The sequence below is a fragment of the Nerophis ophidion genome, linkage group LG20 (genome assembly GCF_033978795.1).
Source record: "Nerophis ophidion isolate RoL-2023_Sa linkage group LG20, RoL_Noph_v1.0, whole genome shotgun sequence".
Lineage (NCBI taxonomy): Eukaryota > Metazoa > Chordata > Actinopteri > Syngnathiformes > Syngnathidae > Nerophis > Nerophis ophidion.
In genome coordinates, this window is record NC_084630.1 from 25,331,104 (window position 1) to 25,347,338 (window position 16,235).

A 16,235-nucleotide genomic window follows, 5' to 3' on the forward strand; every position below is an offset into this window, starting at 1 on the left:
AAAGATATCTATCTCCGTCAGTATATATATATATATATATATATATATATATATATATATATAAATATATGAATATATATATATTTATGTATACATATTTTTATGTATACATATAATTATATATGTATGTATATATGCAGTGGGGCAAAAAAGTATTTAGTCAGCCACGGATTGTGCAAGTTCTCCCACTTGCAATGATGACAGAGGTCTGTAATTTTCATCTTAGGTACACTTCAAATGTGAGAGACAGAATGTGAAAAAAAAAAATCCAGGAATTCACATTGTAGGAATTTTAAATGGCTAATCAATGTGTCTCTAATTCAGTTCTAATAGAAGTTCAAATGGGTCTTACTGTGCAAAGTTCTTCAGGGGACGTTCCCAAAAAGAGGAGAGCTCAAATCGGTTCCAAAAAAACGGAAAAATTCAAAATAAAACACGGTAAACCGAAAACCTCAAGGTACCAAAAAAGGGGAAAAGTACCAATGAAAACCCGAAAACCCGATTACCCCAAAAAAAGGGGAAACATCATGAAATAAAACACAGTAAACCGAAAACCACAAAAACCCCCAAAAAGGGTTAAAGTACAAAAGAAAATACGGAAGATGGAAAAACGAGGTATAACCCGAAAAATACCCCAAAAAAGGGGGAACCGAGAAAGTTTTCCAAAAAGGGCAAAAGGGCCAAAAAGGGGAGAAAACAAAAAGGGGACTCTGAAATCTGGAGAAAGCCTGATGGATCACCGCGCCTGGCGATCACATTCCAGGCCTTCGGCTGCGTCAGCAGAAGAGGGGAGCTCAAAAGGAGAAGTGGTGGCGGCCGCGAGCCCAGGCCCGAGCAGCCAACGCCCTGGTTCCTCTGGTGGACAGGAAATCTTGTTCCTCTTTTGCCGTTGTCACAGGGAGAGATCAGAAATGGAGAAAAGTCTCTTGTTCGTCGAATCAGGTTCTACTTGGAGAGCTGGAAATGTTCTTTCAGTCCAAGCAGGTCAGAGGTCTTTTCTGTGGTCCATTCGATGCAACGTAGAAGTACGAAATCCTGTATAATAGCGAATTCAACCTAATAATAAAGGATCTGATTTATATAGCGCTTTTCTATTATTAGATACTCACAGAGAAGTGGGAACCCATCATTTTTTTTTGCAAATAATAATTAACTTACAATTTAATGGCTGCAACACATGCCAAAGTAGTTGGGAAAGGACATGTTCACCACTGTGTTACATGGCCTTTCCTTTTAACAAAACTCAGTAAACGTTTGGGAACTGAGGAGACACATTTTTTAAGCTTTGCAGGTGGAATTCTTTCCCATTCTTGCTTGATGTACAGCTTAAGTTGTGCAACAGTGGTATTTTAGGCTTCATAATGCGCCACACATTTTCAATGGGAGACAGGTCTGGACTACAGGCAGGTCAGTTTAGTATCCGCACTCTTTTACTATGAAGTCACGTTAATGTAACACATGGCTTGGCATTGTCTTGCTGAAATAAGCAAGGTAACGTTGCTTGGATAGAAACATCTGTTGCTCCAAAACCTGTATGTACCTTTCAGCGCTAATGACGCCTTCACAGATATGCAAGTTACCCATGTCTTGGGCACTAATACACCCCCATACCATAACAGATGCTGGCTTTTCAACTTGGCGCCTATAACACTCTGGATGGTTCTTTTCCTCTTTGGTCCGGAGGACCCGGCGTCCACAGTTTCCAAAAACAATTTGAAATGTGGACTTGTCGGACCACAGAACACTTTTCCACTTTGTATCAGTCCATCTTAGATGAGTTCAGGACCAGCGAAGCCGACGGCGTTTCTGGGTGTAGTTGATTAACGGCTTTCACCTTGCTTAGGAGAGTTTTAACTTGCACTAATATAAATAGTAGCGACCAACTGTAGTTACTGAAGTGAAGTGTTCCTGAGCCCATGTGGTGATATCCTTTACACATCGATGTCACTTGTTGATGCAGTACAGCCTGAGGGATCCAAGGTCACGGGCTTAGCTGCTTACGTGCAGTGATTTCTCCAGATTCTCTGAACCCTTTGCTGATTTTACGGACCGTAGATGGTGAAAGCCTAAATTCCTTGCAATAGCTTTTTGAGAAAGGATTTTCTTAAACTGTTCAACAATTTAATCACGCATTTGTTGACAAAGTGGTGACCATTGTCTCATCCTTGGTTGTGAATGACTGAGCATTCCATGGAATCTACTTTTATACCCAATCATGGCACCCACCTGTTCCCAATTTGCCTGTTTACCCGTGAGTTGTTACAAATAAGTGTTTGATGAGCATTCCTCAACTTTATCAGTATTTATTGACACCTTTCCTAACTTCTTTGTCACGTGTTGCTGGCATTAAATTCTAAAGTTAATGATTATTTGCAAAAAAAAAATGTTTATCAGTTTGAACATCAAATATGTTGTCTTTGTAGCATATTCAACTGAATATGGGTTGAAAATGATTTGCAAATCATTGTATTCCATTTATATTTACATCTAACACAATTTCCCAACTGATATGGAAACAGGGTTTGTATATACATATACATGTATACACACACATATATATATATATATATATATATATATATATATATATATATATATATATACATATATATACATATATATATGTATACACATATACACACACATATATATATGTATACACATATACACACACATATATATATGTATACACATATACACACACATATATATATGTATACACATATACACACACATATATATATGTATACACATATACACACACATATATATATATATATATATATATATATATATACACACACACACACACACTAGGGTGGAAGAGTGGTTAGTGCATCTGCCTCACAGTACGAAGGTCCTGAGTAGTCCTGGGTTCAATCCCGGGCTCCCCGTGACTGCGTGGGTTCCCTTCGGGTACTCCGGCTTCCTCCCACTTCCAAAGACATGCACCTGGGGATAGGTTGATTGGCAACACTAAATTGGCCCTAGTGTGTGAATGTGAGTGTGAATGTTTTCTGTCTGTCTGTCTGTGTTGGCCCTGTCATGAGGTGGCGACTTGTCTAGGGTGTACCACGCCTCCCGCCCGATTGCAGCTGAGATAGGCACCAGCGCCCCCCGCGACCCCAAAGGTAATAAACGGTAGAAATTGGATGATCCATCCATCCATTTTCTACCGCTTATTCCCTTTGGGGTCGTATATTGACGGAGATAGATATTTACATAAAGTCAACAAAATAAGTATTTGAACAGCCTGCTATTTTGCAAGTATTCCCACTTAGGAATCATGGTGGGGTCTGAAATGTTTACGTTAGGTGCATTTCCACTGTATGACTGATAAAAAAAAATCCAGAAATCACAATCAATGATTTTTTAACAATTTATTTGTGTGATACAGCTGAAAATAAGTATTTGAACACCTGTCTATCAGGTAGAATTCTGACCCTCAAAGACCTGTTAGTCCGCCTTTAAAAGTCCTCTTCAATTCCACTGTATTATCCTGAATCCGATGCACCTGTGTGAGGTCATTAGCTACATAAAGGCACCTGTCCACCCCACACAATCAGTAAAACCCAAACATTCAGCATGGCTAAGAGCAAAGAACTGTCCAAAGACACCAGAGACAAAATTGTACAACTCCACAAGAATGGAAAGGGCTAAGGAGAAATTGCCAAGTAAATTAGTGAAAAAAGGTCCACTGTTGGAGCATCCATCCTTACATTTTCTACCGCTTATTCCCTTTTGTGGTCGCGGGGGAAGCTGGCGCCTATCTCAGCTACACTCATTACAAAATGGAAGAAGCTAAACATGACGGTCAATCTCAATCGGAGTGGAGTCCCATGCAAGAAAACACCTTGTGGGGTCTCAATGATGCTAAGAGAGGAGAGGAATCAGCCCAGGACTACACGGCAGGACTTAGTCAATGACCTGAAAAGAGCTGGGACCACTGTTTCCATGGTCACTGTTGGTAATACACTAAGACATCATGTATGGACATGGAAGGTACCCCTGCTTAAACCAGCACATGTTAAAGCCAGTCTTAAGTTTGCCAATGACCATTTGGATGATCCAGAGGAGTCATGGGAAAAAGTTTTGTGGACAGATGAGATCAAAATTGACCTTTTTGGTAATAATTCCACTATGCGTGTTTGGAGGAAGAAGAACACCATCCATACTGTGAAGCATGGGGGTTGTAGCATCATGCTTTGGGGGTGTTTTTTCTGCTCATGGGACAGGACGACTGTACTGTATTAAGGAGAGGACGACTGCAGCCATGTATTGTGAGATTTTGGCCAAAAATTTCCTTCCCTCAGTCAGATCATTGAAGATGAGTCGTGGCTGGATCTTCCAACATGACAATGACCCAAAGCACACAGCCAGGAAAACCAAGAAGTGTCTTAAAAGAACCATATCAAGGTTCCGGAGTGGCCTAGCCAGTCTCCAGACCTAAATCCAATTGAAAATCTTTGGAGGGATCTGAAAGTCTGTGTTACTCAGTGACAGCCCAGAAACCTGACTGATCTAGAGATCTGTGTGGAGGAGCGGGCCAAAATCCCTCCTGCAGTCTGTGCAAACCTGGTGAAGAACTGCAGGAAACATTTGACCTCTGTAATTGCAAACAAAGGCTTCTCCACCAAATATTAATGTTGGTGTTAAAATACTTGTTTTCTGCTGTATCACACAAATAAATTGTTAAAAAAAAAATCATAGATTGTGATTTCTGGATTTTTCTTTTTAGATTATCTCTGATACAGTGGACATGCACCTACCGTGAAAATTTCAGACCCCTCAACGATTTCTAAGTGGGAGAACTTGCAAATAGCAGGGTGTTCAAATACTTATTTTCTTCACTGTATATCCATATTCAAGAGTTATTGATTTTCTTCCATAATCATATTTGAAAACAGTTAAGTGGTGTGCATGTGTTAACCTTGATCTTGGAATGTAACGAGTAGCCATAACACCCTTGTTATCTTTTCTTGTCCCAGGCTTAGAAGGAGAATACATATGTGGATTCGCTCTGAAGGGGAAGGAGAGGGGGGCTAGTGGTGTAGTGAAAAAGACAAGACTTCCGTAGTGTTTTCAGAACTCTGGCGATGCGATTTGAATGTGTTGATAAATTGGTCTCTCCAAAGCTTTGGAATAAAATGTCGGAATACTTATTCTGTCTGGGATTCATTTAAAATCAGTTCATGTGTCATCAAAAGAACTTGGGGGTGACCAGCAGCTTAAATTCCCAGCTCAGAGGAACATCTGATCAAAACGCAAAAATTGGGGGCTTTCGTCCGGGATGACACACTGAGAATTTGACAGCTCTTACAATCTTCCGGACAGACTAACCTGGCCAACACATAAATCAAACAGAGCATTAGGAGTCTGTCCTGAAGTCTGTAAGTCAAATACTGTTTTGTACCCCAGACACAGAGTGGTGAGTTTGATGGATTGGTTGCATTTTTGCCTTGTCCGGCTCTACATAATAGTTGCAAATAGTGGTCAACTCACGTCATTGTGTTCGGACTATACTGATGGACTGTTTCATTGAAAACTGAACTAATATTCGGGTGTGGCTCATCCTGGGTCGTTGGACATCGCCAACGACCCAGGGAACCCTTCAGACTACCGTGGTGGGCTGTTTCACTGACGAGTAAACAAATAGTCAGGTGTGGCTCGTCCTGGGAATTTGGTCTCTAAAAGAGTAAAGGATTCGAACTCCCTCGTCTGGGATGAGGGACTCTGAGTAAAAGGTTCGAAACCCGTTGTCTGGGATAATATAAAGGGTTCGAACCTAGACATCTGGGATGATTGACTCGGGGTAAAGGGTTCGAAACTGGTCCTCGGGGACGATAGATACTGAGACAAAAGAGACACAATGGCCACAGAGTTTGACAAGAACAAATGTGGAGGCGGCTGGGGAAAATTTGATGAATGATTACCGGTTAATAATCAATTGAATTGTACTGTGGTCGACAATGAAATTAGCAGGTAGAGTTTAAAAAGAAAAGAAAAAAAAAGAAACGTTTCTTGAAAGGGTTAAGAGGGAGTTTACAAAACTCGTAAAGTAGTGAACTCAAACGTTTGGTAAATTAAGAAAAGTAACTGGAAGTTTTATGGTAGAGTGAAACGTAGAGAAAGAGCTTTCGTGCAGCGTTTTTCTTTTGTGTGTGAGTGATTACACGCGCGTGTATGTATGTGTGTGTGTGTGTGTGAAGTGTAAGGAGTATATAGATACAAGATGTGGTTTGTAAAGGAGAAAGCAAGTTGAAGAAAAGATGAGAAAGTGACAAATGAAGGTATTCGTGGATGGTATTCGTGTGTCAGCGTGTGCTGTTGGTGGTGGTTCGCTGCAGGTTTGTTTGTTTGGTTGGTTGTTAATTACTAAAGCTGACATACAATTGTATTTTATAGTTGTTCTTATAATACTTAGTTCAGAAATCATATGAGTGAATGATCCATCCATTTATTTATCTTCCTGCGCTTATCGTAGGTCAGGTCACGGGGGCAGCAGCCTAAGCAGGGAAGCCCAGACTTCCCTCTCCCGGGCCATTTTGTGGAGGTCAGAGTGAATGATAAATGTTTATTATTAAGGTTTGATATAATACAGCTGTGCTTCTGGGTGAGACATTTGAAATAAGAGATGTGTCTTGGTAGCGAGGACAAGTGAAGAGGGCGGAAGATGTAGAAACACAAGTCGCCACAATCAGCGCTCCAGTCATAACAAAATGGTAGAGCAGCGTTAAACAAATTCTAATCAGAGGACATACTAAGCTATGAGAACTTAAGTAAACAGACAGCAAGCAAACCACAAATAACAATTTAAATAAATAACTTAGGTCCCAATAACTATAATAAGAGTCGATAAGTGTTATAAAGGAGAGAAGTGTTGGTCGGCTTATCACTTAACAGATGGCCTTGTGTGTGTGGCCCGCGCTATCAAAATAATGGTGGAATGTAATGGAGGAACGAGAATAAATGCATGCCTTTATTTTGTAGAATATCACGCACGACAGGAAGTCAGAGTGCAAAACTAACTAACTGATAGACACAAATGATAGTTTAATTAACTTATAGATAATCTAACATTACACAAAGATTTCGGTTCGGTACGTGCCTCAGTTTAGAGGTCACGGTTCGGTTAATTTTCGGTACAGTAAGAAAATAACAAAATATAAATTTTTTAGTTATTTATTTACCAAATTTTTAAACAACGGCTTTATCCTTTTAACATTGGGAACACTATAATCATTCTGCCCACATTAATCCACATTAAACTGCCTCAAATTGTTGCTTGGATTCCTTAAAATGACAAAACCTTTCTTCTACATATAAAAAGTGCAACATTTAAGTTTCAAGTCGTCATGCTTAATTTATTACAGCATCTGTAGTTGACTTTTATTATGTAAATGATATATTTTTAACATGTGATAGCAGGGAGCGTGCCATTCAAAACTAGGCTGCTACATTACTAATGATTAATGTAACTATAGCTGACAAAATACAATAGCAATAGGAGAGACTATTCATTCCCGAACACCATGGAGTTCAATGAAATAACAGACAGACAGGGCTTTGCTGCCCCTAACACACACACGCGCACACACACGCACATAGCAAAATGAGCTAAAGTTACACTAAAAGCTAACTAGCATTCACCTCAAGCCAGAACTGGGAGCGAGCTGAGCTGCAGTTTAAGTTTCTAGAAGGTCAACAGGCTCATAGTGATTTTAGTAGTAGTTGTGACTGGGAAGTGTTTTTTATAATTTAGGGAGAGTACGCTGTCCGCTGCTCCCCTGCTAAACCCATATCTGCTTGACGCTGAAGCATTGACTACATGCTCTCTGAATACGCACTGCTGATTGGCTGTTACATCGCTCTGAATACGCACTGCTGATTGGCTTTGTATGTAACCAATCAGATGGTTGTGTGGGTGGGTCAATGCTGGGTGCTGTGTAGGAGACAGAGGCAGAAAGCAGACCTGCTTGTGAAGACTTGTGCTTACAAACTCGTTCGGTACACCCGCGTGCCGAACCGAAACCCCCGTACCAAAACGGTTCAATACAAATACACGTACCGTTACACCCCTAGTTGATTTAAAAAGTTACTTAAATATATCTGAAGTAGTATGTATAATCTTTGAAATAGGTGTATTGATTATGCACAGCATTAATGGGGCAATTAATGCTGTGATTTTAAATGTGATATGCAGAATTGGACTAAGCAAGAGGGCAACGACAAGGCTGTGATAGAGCAGCAAGGAAACAACTCCTTATTTACAAATCACGGAAGCAAAAATGCCAAAAGAGCCGAAAAGTAAAAAATCAGCTAAAGTATATTCAGCAGTGGGTGACCTTCCTTTTGAGCTCCCACAGGTGGAGGAAAGAATCCCCAACAGACATGTGACCATACGGTTGGACTCGAGTGGTGGACGACGCAGTGCTTCAAGTGGAAACTGTTTCATCTGTGACCAGCCTGGTCACTGGGCTCGAGAATGTCCGAGCATTTCCGAACAGGAAAGGTTCCGTTGTGCCGCCAGACGAGCACAAAGGTGTGACAGAGGGCCCCCACAGCAGTAGCCCCAGCAGGAAATACTGTCAGGCCCCATGCTGGACATAAGTGTCAACGGACAATATTATCAGTTCGTGATTGACACTGGTGCCACCCACTCATCTCTGAATGCTGACGTACCAAAGAAACGGTGTGCTTCCAGTTCAAATTGCTGGACACACACTGAAGCACCTCTTTGTGGTCGACCTGCACACACCGTGCCTGCTTGGTAATGTCCTGCTTTGCAAACTGTACCCTGATATTCAATATCGCACAGAAGGGATCTTCCTGGTGTTACCTGACGGTACAACCACCAAGCTGCGACACCACTACCAAGGCTCCTCCATGAGCATGAGCTCATACCACAGCCTGGAGCACCAGAAATGGCTGACACCTGCTGAGTACCCCCAATCATGCTCCAACTGTTCTATCAGTGAAAACCCTGGCTGACTAAGCTGTTTCAGTGTGTACCACCATCCGACCCGCCATATGTTATGATAACCAGTTAGACGACTTATACCAGGAGGCCTTTGACTCAGGGTGTGGCTGCTCATGTTGACATATCTTTGCAACAAGTAGCATGGTATAAGATGGACAAAGATGCTGTCCCACATTGTTGCCTTGCTCTCTGTCCGGCTTACAAAAACCAAAGACTTAGGTCCAATGATGAAACAGGGAGTAGCTGCCGATGATTGAACCGACACACAAATACCACATTTTCAATCGTATCAGTTGTCTGTTAAACACACAGCTAAGGGCTGCACTTTGGATCCCCGGCTGTAGGCTACAAGGAGCTAGCAGCTACACGACAGTTGAGCTAAAACTACACATTACATTTAAGCATATCAAATAATTACAGTTGCTTATTACACAGGCAAAGTCGCCAAGACAGAAGTCTGATAGAAAGTATTTGGTAAAAAACATGTCCGCATCATTCAACTTTCTACAACATGAGCTTGACTTAACAAATTGTGGCCACCAGTTGCAGTAGAATGTCGAATTACTATTGCAAAAGCATCCACCATAAGGTTAGTGTTTTTTTAGCATTTGTGTCAATATAAATATAAGCATATTTTGTCGCTTTCACCATATTAAATAATTTACATAAAATGTAGGGTTGTTATCGCTAAAGGGTCCCCTACCCTAATACCACCCTCCAGTGGACCACGGAGGCTGAAAAGACTATCACTGACCTCAAACATGACCTGTCCTCCGCCTCTGCTCTTGCTGTACTTGACTATCAGCTGACCTTTTTCTTAGATGTTTTTGAAAGTGATAGTACTACAAACAGTCCTTTTTTCAGAAACAGAAGGGGTAGGAGGTGAGGGTGGATTCAGACACCTCACAACAAAATCGACAATCATCTGACTCTGACACATTCCATAGTTTTAACATTTTTCAGTTAAAAACAAAGTCAAGTTTCGAAGTGGTAATAAAATAATTGACTAAAAATGATTTGTTATTCAGAGACCCGACATTGAGCAGACCCATCCTGATGGTGTTATTGATATTCTTCGATGTTGGCTTTGATTCGGAGAGAATAGGAATGAGATTGTTTAGGTTAGCAGGGTGGCTAAGTTTCCCAATGTTTACTCTCTTGGTAGTCACAACAGGAATGCAGAAGGTGCCATGATTTGATGTAGCTTGCGTTTTAACTAAATTTAATTTGAAAATAAAGATTTTGCACATCGATAGTAGTTTAGTTGATTAATTTGGAATGTGGAGGAAGTGAGGGTGGATCGTGTATAGTTTGTGATTACATTGATATGATTAATCAGGAACAAGGGAAAATGTACACGCTGACTTGCGTTGTCAATTACAGTGGTTGGCCGGAAGCAACCCCAACCTCAAAAGAGGATGCAAAATCAGTAATTAAAGGCTTGTTAATGACCTGGTATCCCGACATTGTTTCCCCAAAAAGATTAGGTCAGACAACGGCACCCATTTTAAAAATGCTCACTTAGCCTTGGTTGAAAAGGTTCTGGGACAGGTTCAGTTCTGTGTACCATCCTCAGTCCCAAGGTAAGGTTGAGAAAATGAACAAGAATCAAAACAAATTGGCTAAAGTCTGTGCACAGACCAAATTGAATTTGATTGTCATGTTGCCATTAGCGTTAATGATCATTCGAATGTCTCTGAATAAAACTGTTTTTACGGCCTTTGAATTTTTCACCCTATGATATAGGGCCGCCCTTCCCAGGACCAGCAGCTCCCCTGGAAGGAGGAATCAGCTTGAGACCAAAATGGTACGTTTACAAAATGCAGAATTTATGTGCCAGTTCCTCTGTGCAGATTCGAGGATGACAGCCCGCCACTCCAAATTCCCTTCCGCCCACTGAGAGTGGGTCAAGATCAAGGTCATCAAGAACAAGTGGACGGAGCACAGGTGGACCGGTCACTTAAAGGTCGTGAAACGGACGTCTCACGCCCTTCGACTGGCTGATCTCCAGCAGATGCCACTGCCGACATCGCCACATCACCTGCCCCACTCGACCCCCGGCAGAACTTCCACACAGTCTCACGGTCCAGAAGACGACGCCGAGAGAGATCTCCCTCCGTTGAGCTGCCGTCTACCGTCGTGTAGATCTACCAGACATGCTCAACTGCTGTATCATATATCCAAAGCTATCATATATCCTTACTTGAGACCCACCTATGTACTCGATGTTATACAACTTCTCTTAATTGTTTTCAGCATCACTATTGTTGTCGTTACAATAAGTGAAACCCTAACCTAAATTACCCTGATAGTGATAGACGAAAGGCAGGATGTTACATCCAGCAGTATTCCCTGACAGACTGGTACTTGGGCTTGTTCTAATGTCCTTGTGCCTCAGTCCTTCCTTCCCGACAACAGTGACTGACACGTGTCTTAGAACTTATGGCGGACTTGAAATAAGACTGGATCATGGGGGACAACAAGACTTCCTTTTTTGACCTGTGCAGTGTGATTGATTACCATGGTAGTAACCTCTTTCTTTGTTACGACGCAACCCTGAGCTATTGGTGTCGGTAGCAGAATACATAATCTAGGAGGGGGGTGTCAAACTCCTTTTAGCTCAGAGGCCGCATGGAGGAAAATCCATTCCCAAGTGGGCTGGAATGGTAAAATCATGGCATGATAACTTCAAAATAAAGACAACTACAGGTTGTTTACTTTGACCAAAAATAGAACAAGCACGTTGTGAAAAGGGACAAATCACAAATAATCCTCTGGAAAAAAACACTTAAAGTTTGTTGAAAATTCTGAGGAAATTGGTGCAGTTTCAAAAACACAATCAGTTTGGACGTGGTCTCAGTTTATCTACAAAGCCAGGATTAAACTTTAAATCGCAGTCTTTCTGGGATTGAACAAAAAACACAACATGTAAACTTTTTGAGGTATCAAACACCTCCTTTGTCATGTCCACGTATCAATCCAGAGTTAACTCAACAAACCGTAAGAATCAGAGGTAAAACTATTCAAAAGGGTTAAGTTTTCTCACTATATTTTCATACCTTAGTTGGCGCCTGTCGCTGCGGTAATCCTAGAACCCATTGGTAGAACACCTTATCTCACCGGTTTTGTCCATGTGGCGCCTCTAATGGCTCTGATATTCCAAAGCATTTTGGGTGAATAGAAAAGAGTTTTATCCATCTATTATTATTATTAATGTTATTAAAATGGAAAAAGGACGACAACGAGGCATCTTGCAATGGTAAAAGTTGATTTTCAAGAAAAAAAATTATTTTCAAGGTAAATGTTGATTATCCGAGTACACGAGATACTACCGTCTATTCTTAAAACCCACACAAAGACATTATTGGGGAGTAAGGGTGCCAAATAACATTGTGTTTGAAGCGGAAGACACAAACCTCTTGCTGGTCCTAACAGAATTGCTATTGTGACATCCAGTGGACACATTCAGAACAGCAGTTTCTTTCATAAAAAAAATATGCAACTCATTTTAATACTTGGCAAACTCCTCAGGCGGGCCAGATAAAACCTGTTGGCGGGCCTGATCCGGCCCATGGGCCGTATGTTTGACACCCCTGGTCTATGGGGTGGTGCCCCTCGTGGAAGCAGGTAATCCCACTAGCCCCTATTGTTACATCAAAACTATTCGGGAAGGGATGACCTTCCAGAGGAATTTTGATAGTTCCCAGAACCCCCTCGCCCTTACAATTGCCAATGTGGGTGTCATGCCCAATTGGCCCAGCCCCTTTTATTTTGTTTTGGGGTTTGACCAGACTGGAACAGACTCTGCTGAATTTCCCCCAGGGATCAAAAAAGTACTTTCTATTCTATTTTAAAGGGATTATTAAAATTAATGTCCTTGAGAGGGCGTTAACTACCTTTGCCCACTCTGTAGCACTAAAGTGCCACTCCACCTTGGTGACGTTTCAAAGGCTCTCACACATCTGTGTATACTAATGACATCACCACTGAAGACCTGGTAGCTTTGACCCTCGGAGCGGGTGCAGGCAACCTGTGGCTCAGGTGTATGACTAGCATGGCCAAGAGCCAAAACATGGGTGATTGTGTTGCTTGTTCCGCTGGAAGTCATTTCCCCACACTTACCCCGCCCCTTTTAAGCTGACTGACACAGATGCCCTAAACTGCCTTATCTCTTTGTTTTCTGAAACCACACCGCCAGGGTGCGATTTGTTGGCTAGTGTGTACCCTCCTGTTGACAATTCCATCCGACGTCTTCCCCTTTGTGGGGAAAGCTGAATTACACATGTTTTCAATTCACAGGACCCTCTTTGTCCCTCAACAAATTGGGTGACATTGACCCTTCCTGGTGCACCACACATATAGATGGCTCCAAAATAGGCCCTTGGGCACGGGCTGACTTATTCTGGTATTGTGGGGAGCACAGATTGTACATTAGAATCCCGACGTCAGCCGTTGGGCTTTGTGCTATGGTTAGACTGGTGACCCCACTCACCCTAGTGGGTACCAAATTAACACCCCTTTGAACTCCTGTTTCAGCGGCCTCTTTGACTTTCCGCCGACGCTGCCATATTCTATCTAGGAGTGCAATGGGCTCCTTTGATTTGATGAGAAACCCTGATGGAGTTTACTTTGATGCAATAGGGCAACCATGGTGGTCCCCCCACAACATAAATTGTGGCGTGAATCCTGCGCAGGTTTCGAGAACCTTCCTATTATTGGCGCTATTAACGCATTAACTAGGTTTTTTATAATCTGTTGAGACTGACCAACCTGACTCGTGAAGCTGTTGAGGGACTTGCTGAACAACTTGCCCTGACCTCCCTCATGGCCATCAAGAGCCGCATAGCCCTTGACCGCATCCTAGCCAAGGAAGAAGGTGTGTTTGCAATGTTTGGTGACCAATGCTGTACCTTCATTCCTAACAACACCGCCCCTGATGGCTCGGTCCAGAGGGCCTCAAAGCCCTGGTTTAGGAACTTACTGAAGTTTCCGATGTCTGAACACTTCAAAGATTGGCTCCAAGGCACCTTTGGCAGGTGGACTGACCTAATTAAGTCTGTCCTGATCTCCATTGGAGTTTTCTTGGCCATCATAGCCTCATGCGGTTTCTTTATCGCCCCTTGTGCTGAGTCTCTATGCACCCGCATCATTGTTAGAGCCATAGGTCAACCCCACCCCGTTTCTGGGTTTACTATGTCTCTGAAGGGGCTCAAGCAAAGTGGCGACTTTCGCGAATTGCAAGTTTCCCTCGCTGACAATGACGACTTTGACGTGGACACTCTCCCTCTATCTCCCATGTAACTATGCTTTTATTTTAGTGCGAGCTTGCTAAAACTTTAATGTGGGGCAGGTGCTTTAGAAGTTTTGTAATTGTGTTAGAGATCTTTTGTAGAAGGTCTGAAGGGGGATTGACGGAGATAGATAGCTACATATATCCATATTCAAGAGTTATTTCTTTTCTTCCAGTCATATTTGAAAACAGCTAAGAGGTGTGCATGTGTTAACCTTGAGCTTGGAATGTAACGAGTAGCCATAACACCCTTGTTATCTTTTCTTGTCCCAGGCTTAGAAGGAGAATAGATATGTGGATTCGCTCTGAAGGGGAAGGGGAGGGGGGCTAGCGGCGTAGTGAAAAAGGCAAGACTTCCGTAGTATTTTCAGATCAACTTGGGCGATGCGATTTGAATGTGTTGTTCATAGATTAATCTCTCCAAAGCTTTGAAATAAAATATCAAAATACCTATTCTGTCTGGGATTCATTTAAAATCAGCTTATGTGTCATCAAAAGAATCTGGGGGTGACCAGCTGCTTAAATTCCAGCTCAGAGGAACATATGGTCAAAACGCAACAATATATATAATAAATAAATAAATGGGTTGTACTTGTATAGCGCTTTTCTACCTTCAAGGTACTCAAAGCGCTTTGACACTACTTCCACATTTACCCATTCACACACTTAAGGAGGGAGCTGCCATGCAAGGCGCTAACCAGCACCCATCAGGAGCAAGGGTGAAGTGTATTGCTCAGGACACAACGGACGTGACGAGGTTGATACTAGGTGGGGATTGAACCATGGACCCTCGGGTTGCGCACGGCCACTCTACCACTGCGCCATGCCGTCCTACATATATATATATATAATATATATATATGTGGGACGGTTTTATGAGTGTGTGTAGGTAAAAAAAAATATTTTTTTCCCTCTGGACTACCAGCGGGCCGGATTTTGGACTGTAAATATGTGACGTATCATATGGTAACAGTATGCCTTTTTACGAAAAACACAAACTAATACCATTATATAACTAATTATATTCTTAAGTATTTTAATAAAACTAAAGTATCTACGTAAACACAAACCATTTGTAAATTGTAAACCTTGAAACCAAGACAAACAATGATAAAACCATCAATCAAAGACTAATCAAAGTGTCATACCAAGCAAGTTCTTTATTGCAAAGTACAAGGTCAACTAATGAAGAAGTTGAAAAAGCTAAAAGAAAAACAAAATCAGAGAAATTATTCGCAGCCATTATTGTAAAGCAGAATTGGCCCATTTTCTATTGAGTATTACATGAAAAATGTCCAAGTAAGCAGAATTGGCCTATTTTCTATTGAGTATTACATGAAAAATGTCCAAGTGTGTTTAAACAGGATCAGGACAATAACTGACTAGACTAACTAAGCTGAAACGTCTATGAAGAAATCTGTTAGACATGCACTGATTAAAGGTATTTGACGTTTGTTACATCAAATATGTTAAAATATCTGAAACATCTTTCATCAGCCAATTTAAGCTGTAACGTCTATGAAGAAATCTATTAAACATGCACTGATTAATGGTATTTGACGTTTGTTACATCAAATATGTTCAAATATTTGAAACATCTTACATCAGCCAATCTATTCTCTCTGACAACCACGTAAACACGTGAAGACGACCACATAAATAATGAGTATCTTTAGGGTTACTGTTTTGAAATCATATAGTGTGCCTAAAGATCATTTTTTTAATTTCTTAGTTCAGTTACTGCAGTCGTTTAAAGGAATTGAACCTGGAACTTGATCAGAAAGTCTGAAGAATATGAAAGATAAAACATTTGTGGGTCATCGTTTCACATTTGCAACAAGAAATAAAACAAGATGAATGTCGTTATTCGCTCAAAAGCGGTTAACAAAATCAGCTGGATGTTGCATCCACCGTTTTCTTCCTCTCCAAGTGTTTCTGGAAGACAGTGAATGATACAACGGAATA

General features: G+C 41.5%; 1 protein-coding gene and 1 long non-coding RNA gene across 4 annotated transcripts in view; one reads left to right on the forward strand and one right to left on the reverse strand.

The window, feature by feature from the left end:
* The first annotated feature begins 545 nt into the window (after positions 1-545).
* Positions 546-14,721, forward strand: LOC133538926 (uncharacterized). Its single transcript, XR_009803135.1, has 2 exons — positions 546-984; positions 10,834-14,721. It is a non-coding gene; the product is annotated as an uncharacterized LOC133538926 (long non-coding RNA).
* Positions 14,722-15,410: 689 nt separating this feature from the next.
* LOC133538927 (zinc finger protein 638-like) overlaps positions 15,411-16,235 on the reverse strand; it is a 57,691-nt gene continuing 56,866 nt past the window's right edge. For all 3 annotated transcript variants that reach the window (XM_061880847.1, XM_061880848.1, XM_061880846.1), the window contains one exon: positions 15,411-16,205. In XM_061880847.1, the coding sequence (XP_061736831.1) occupies positions 16,161-16,205 (45 nt within the window). In that variant the 3' untranslated portion in view covers positions 15,411-16,160. The remainder of the gene's footprint in view (positions 16,206-16,235) is intronic.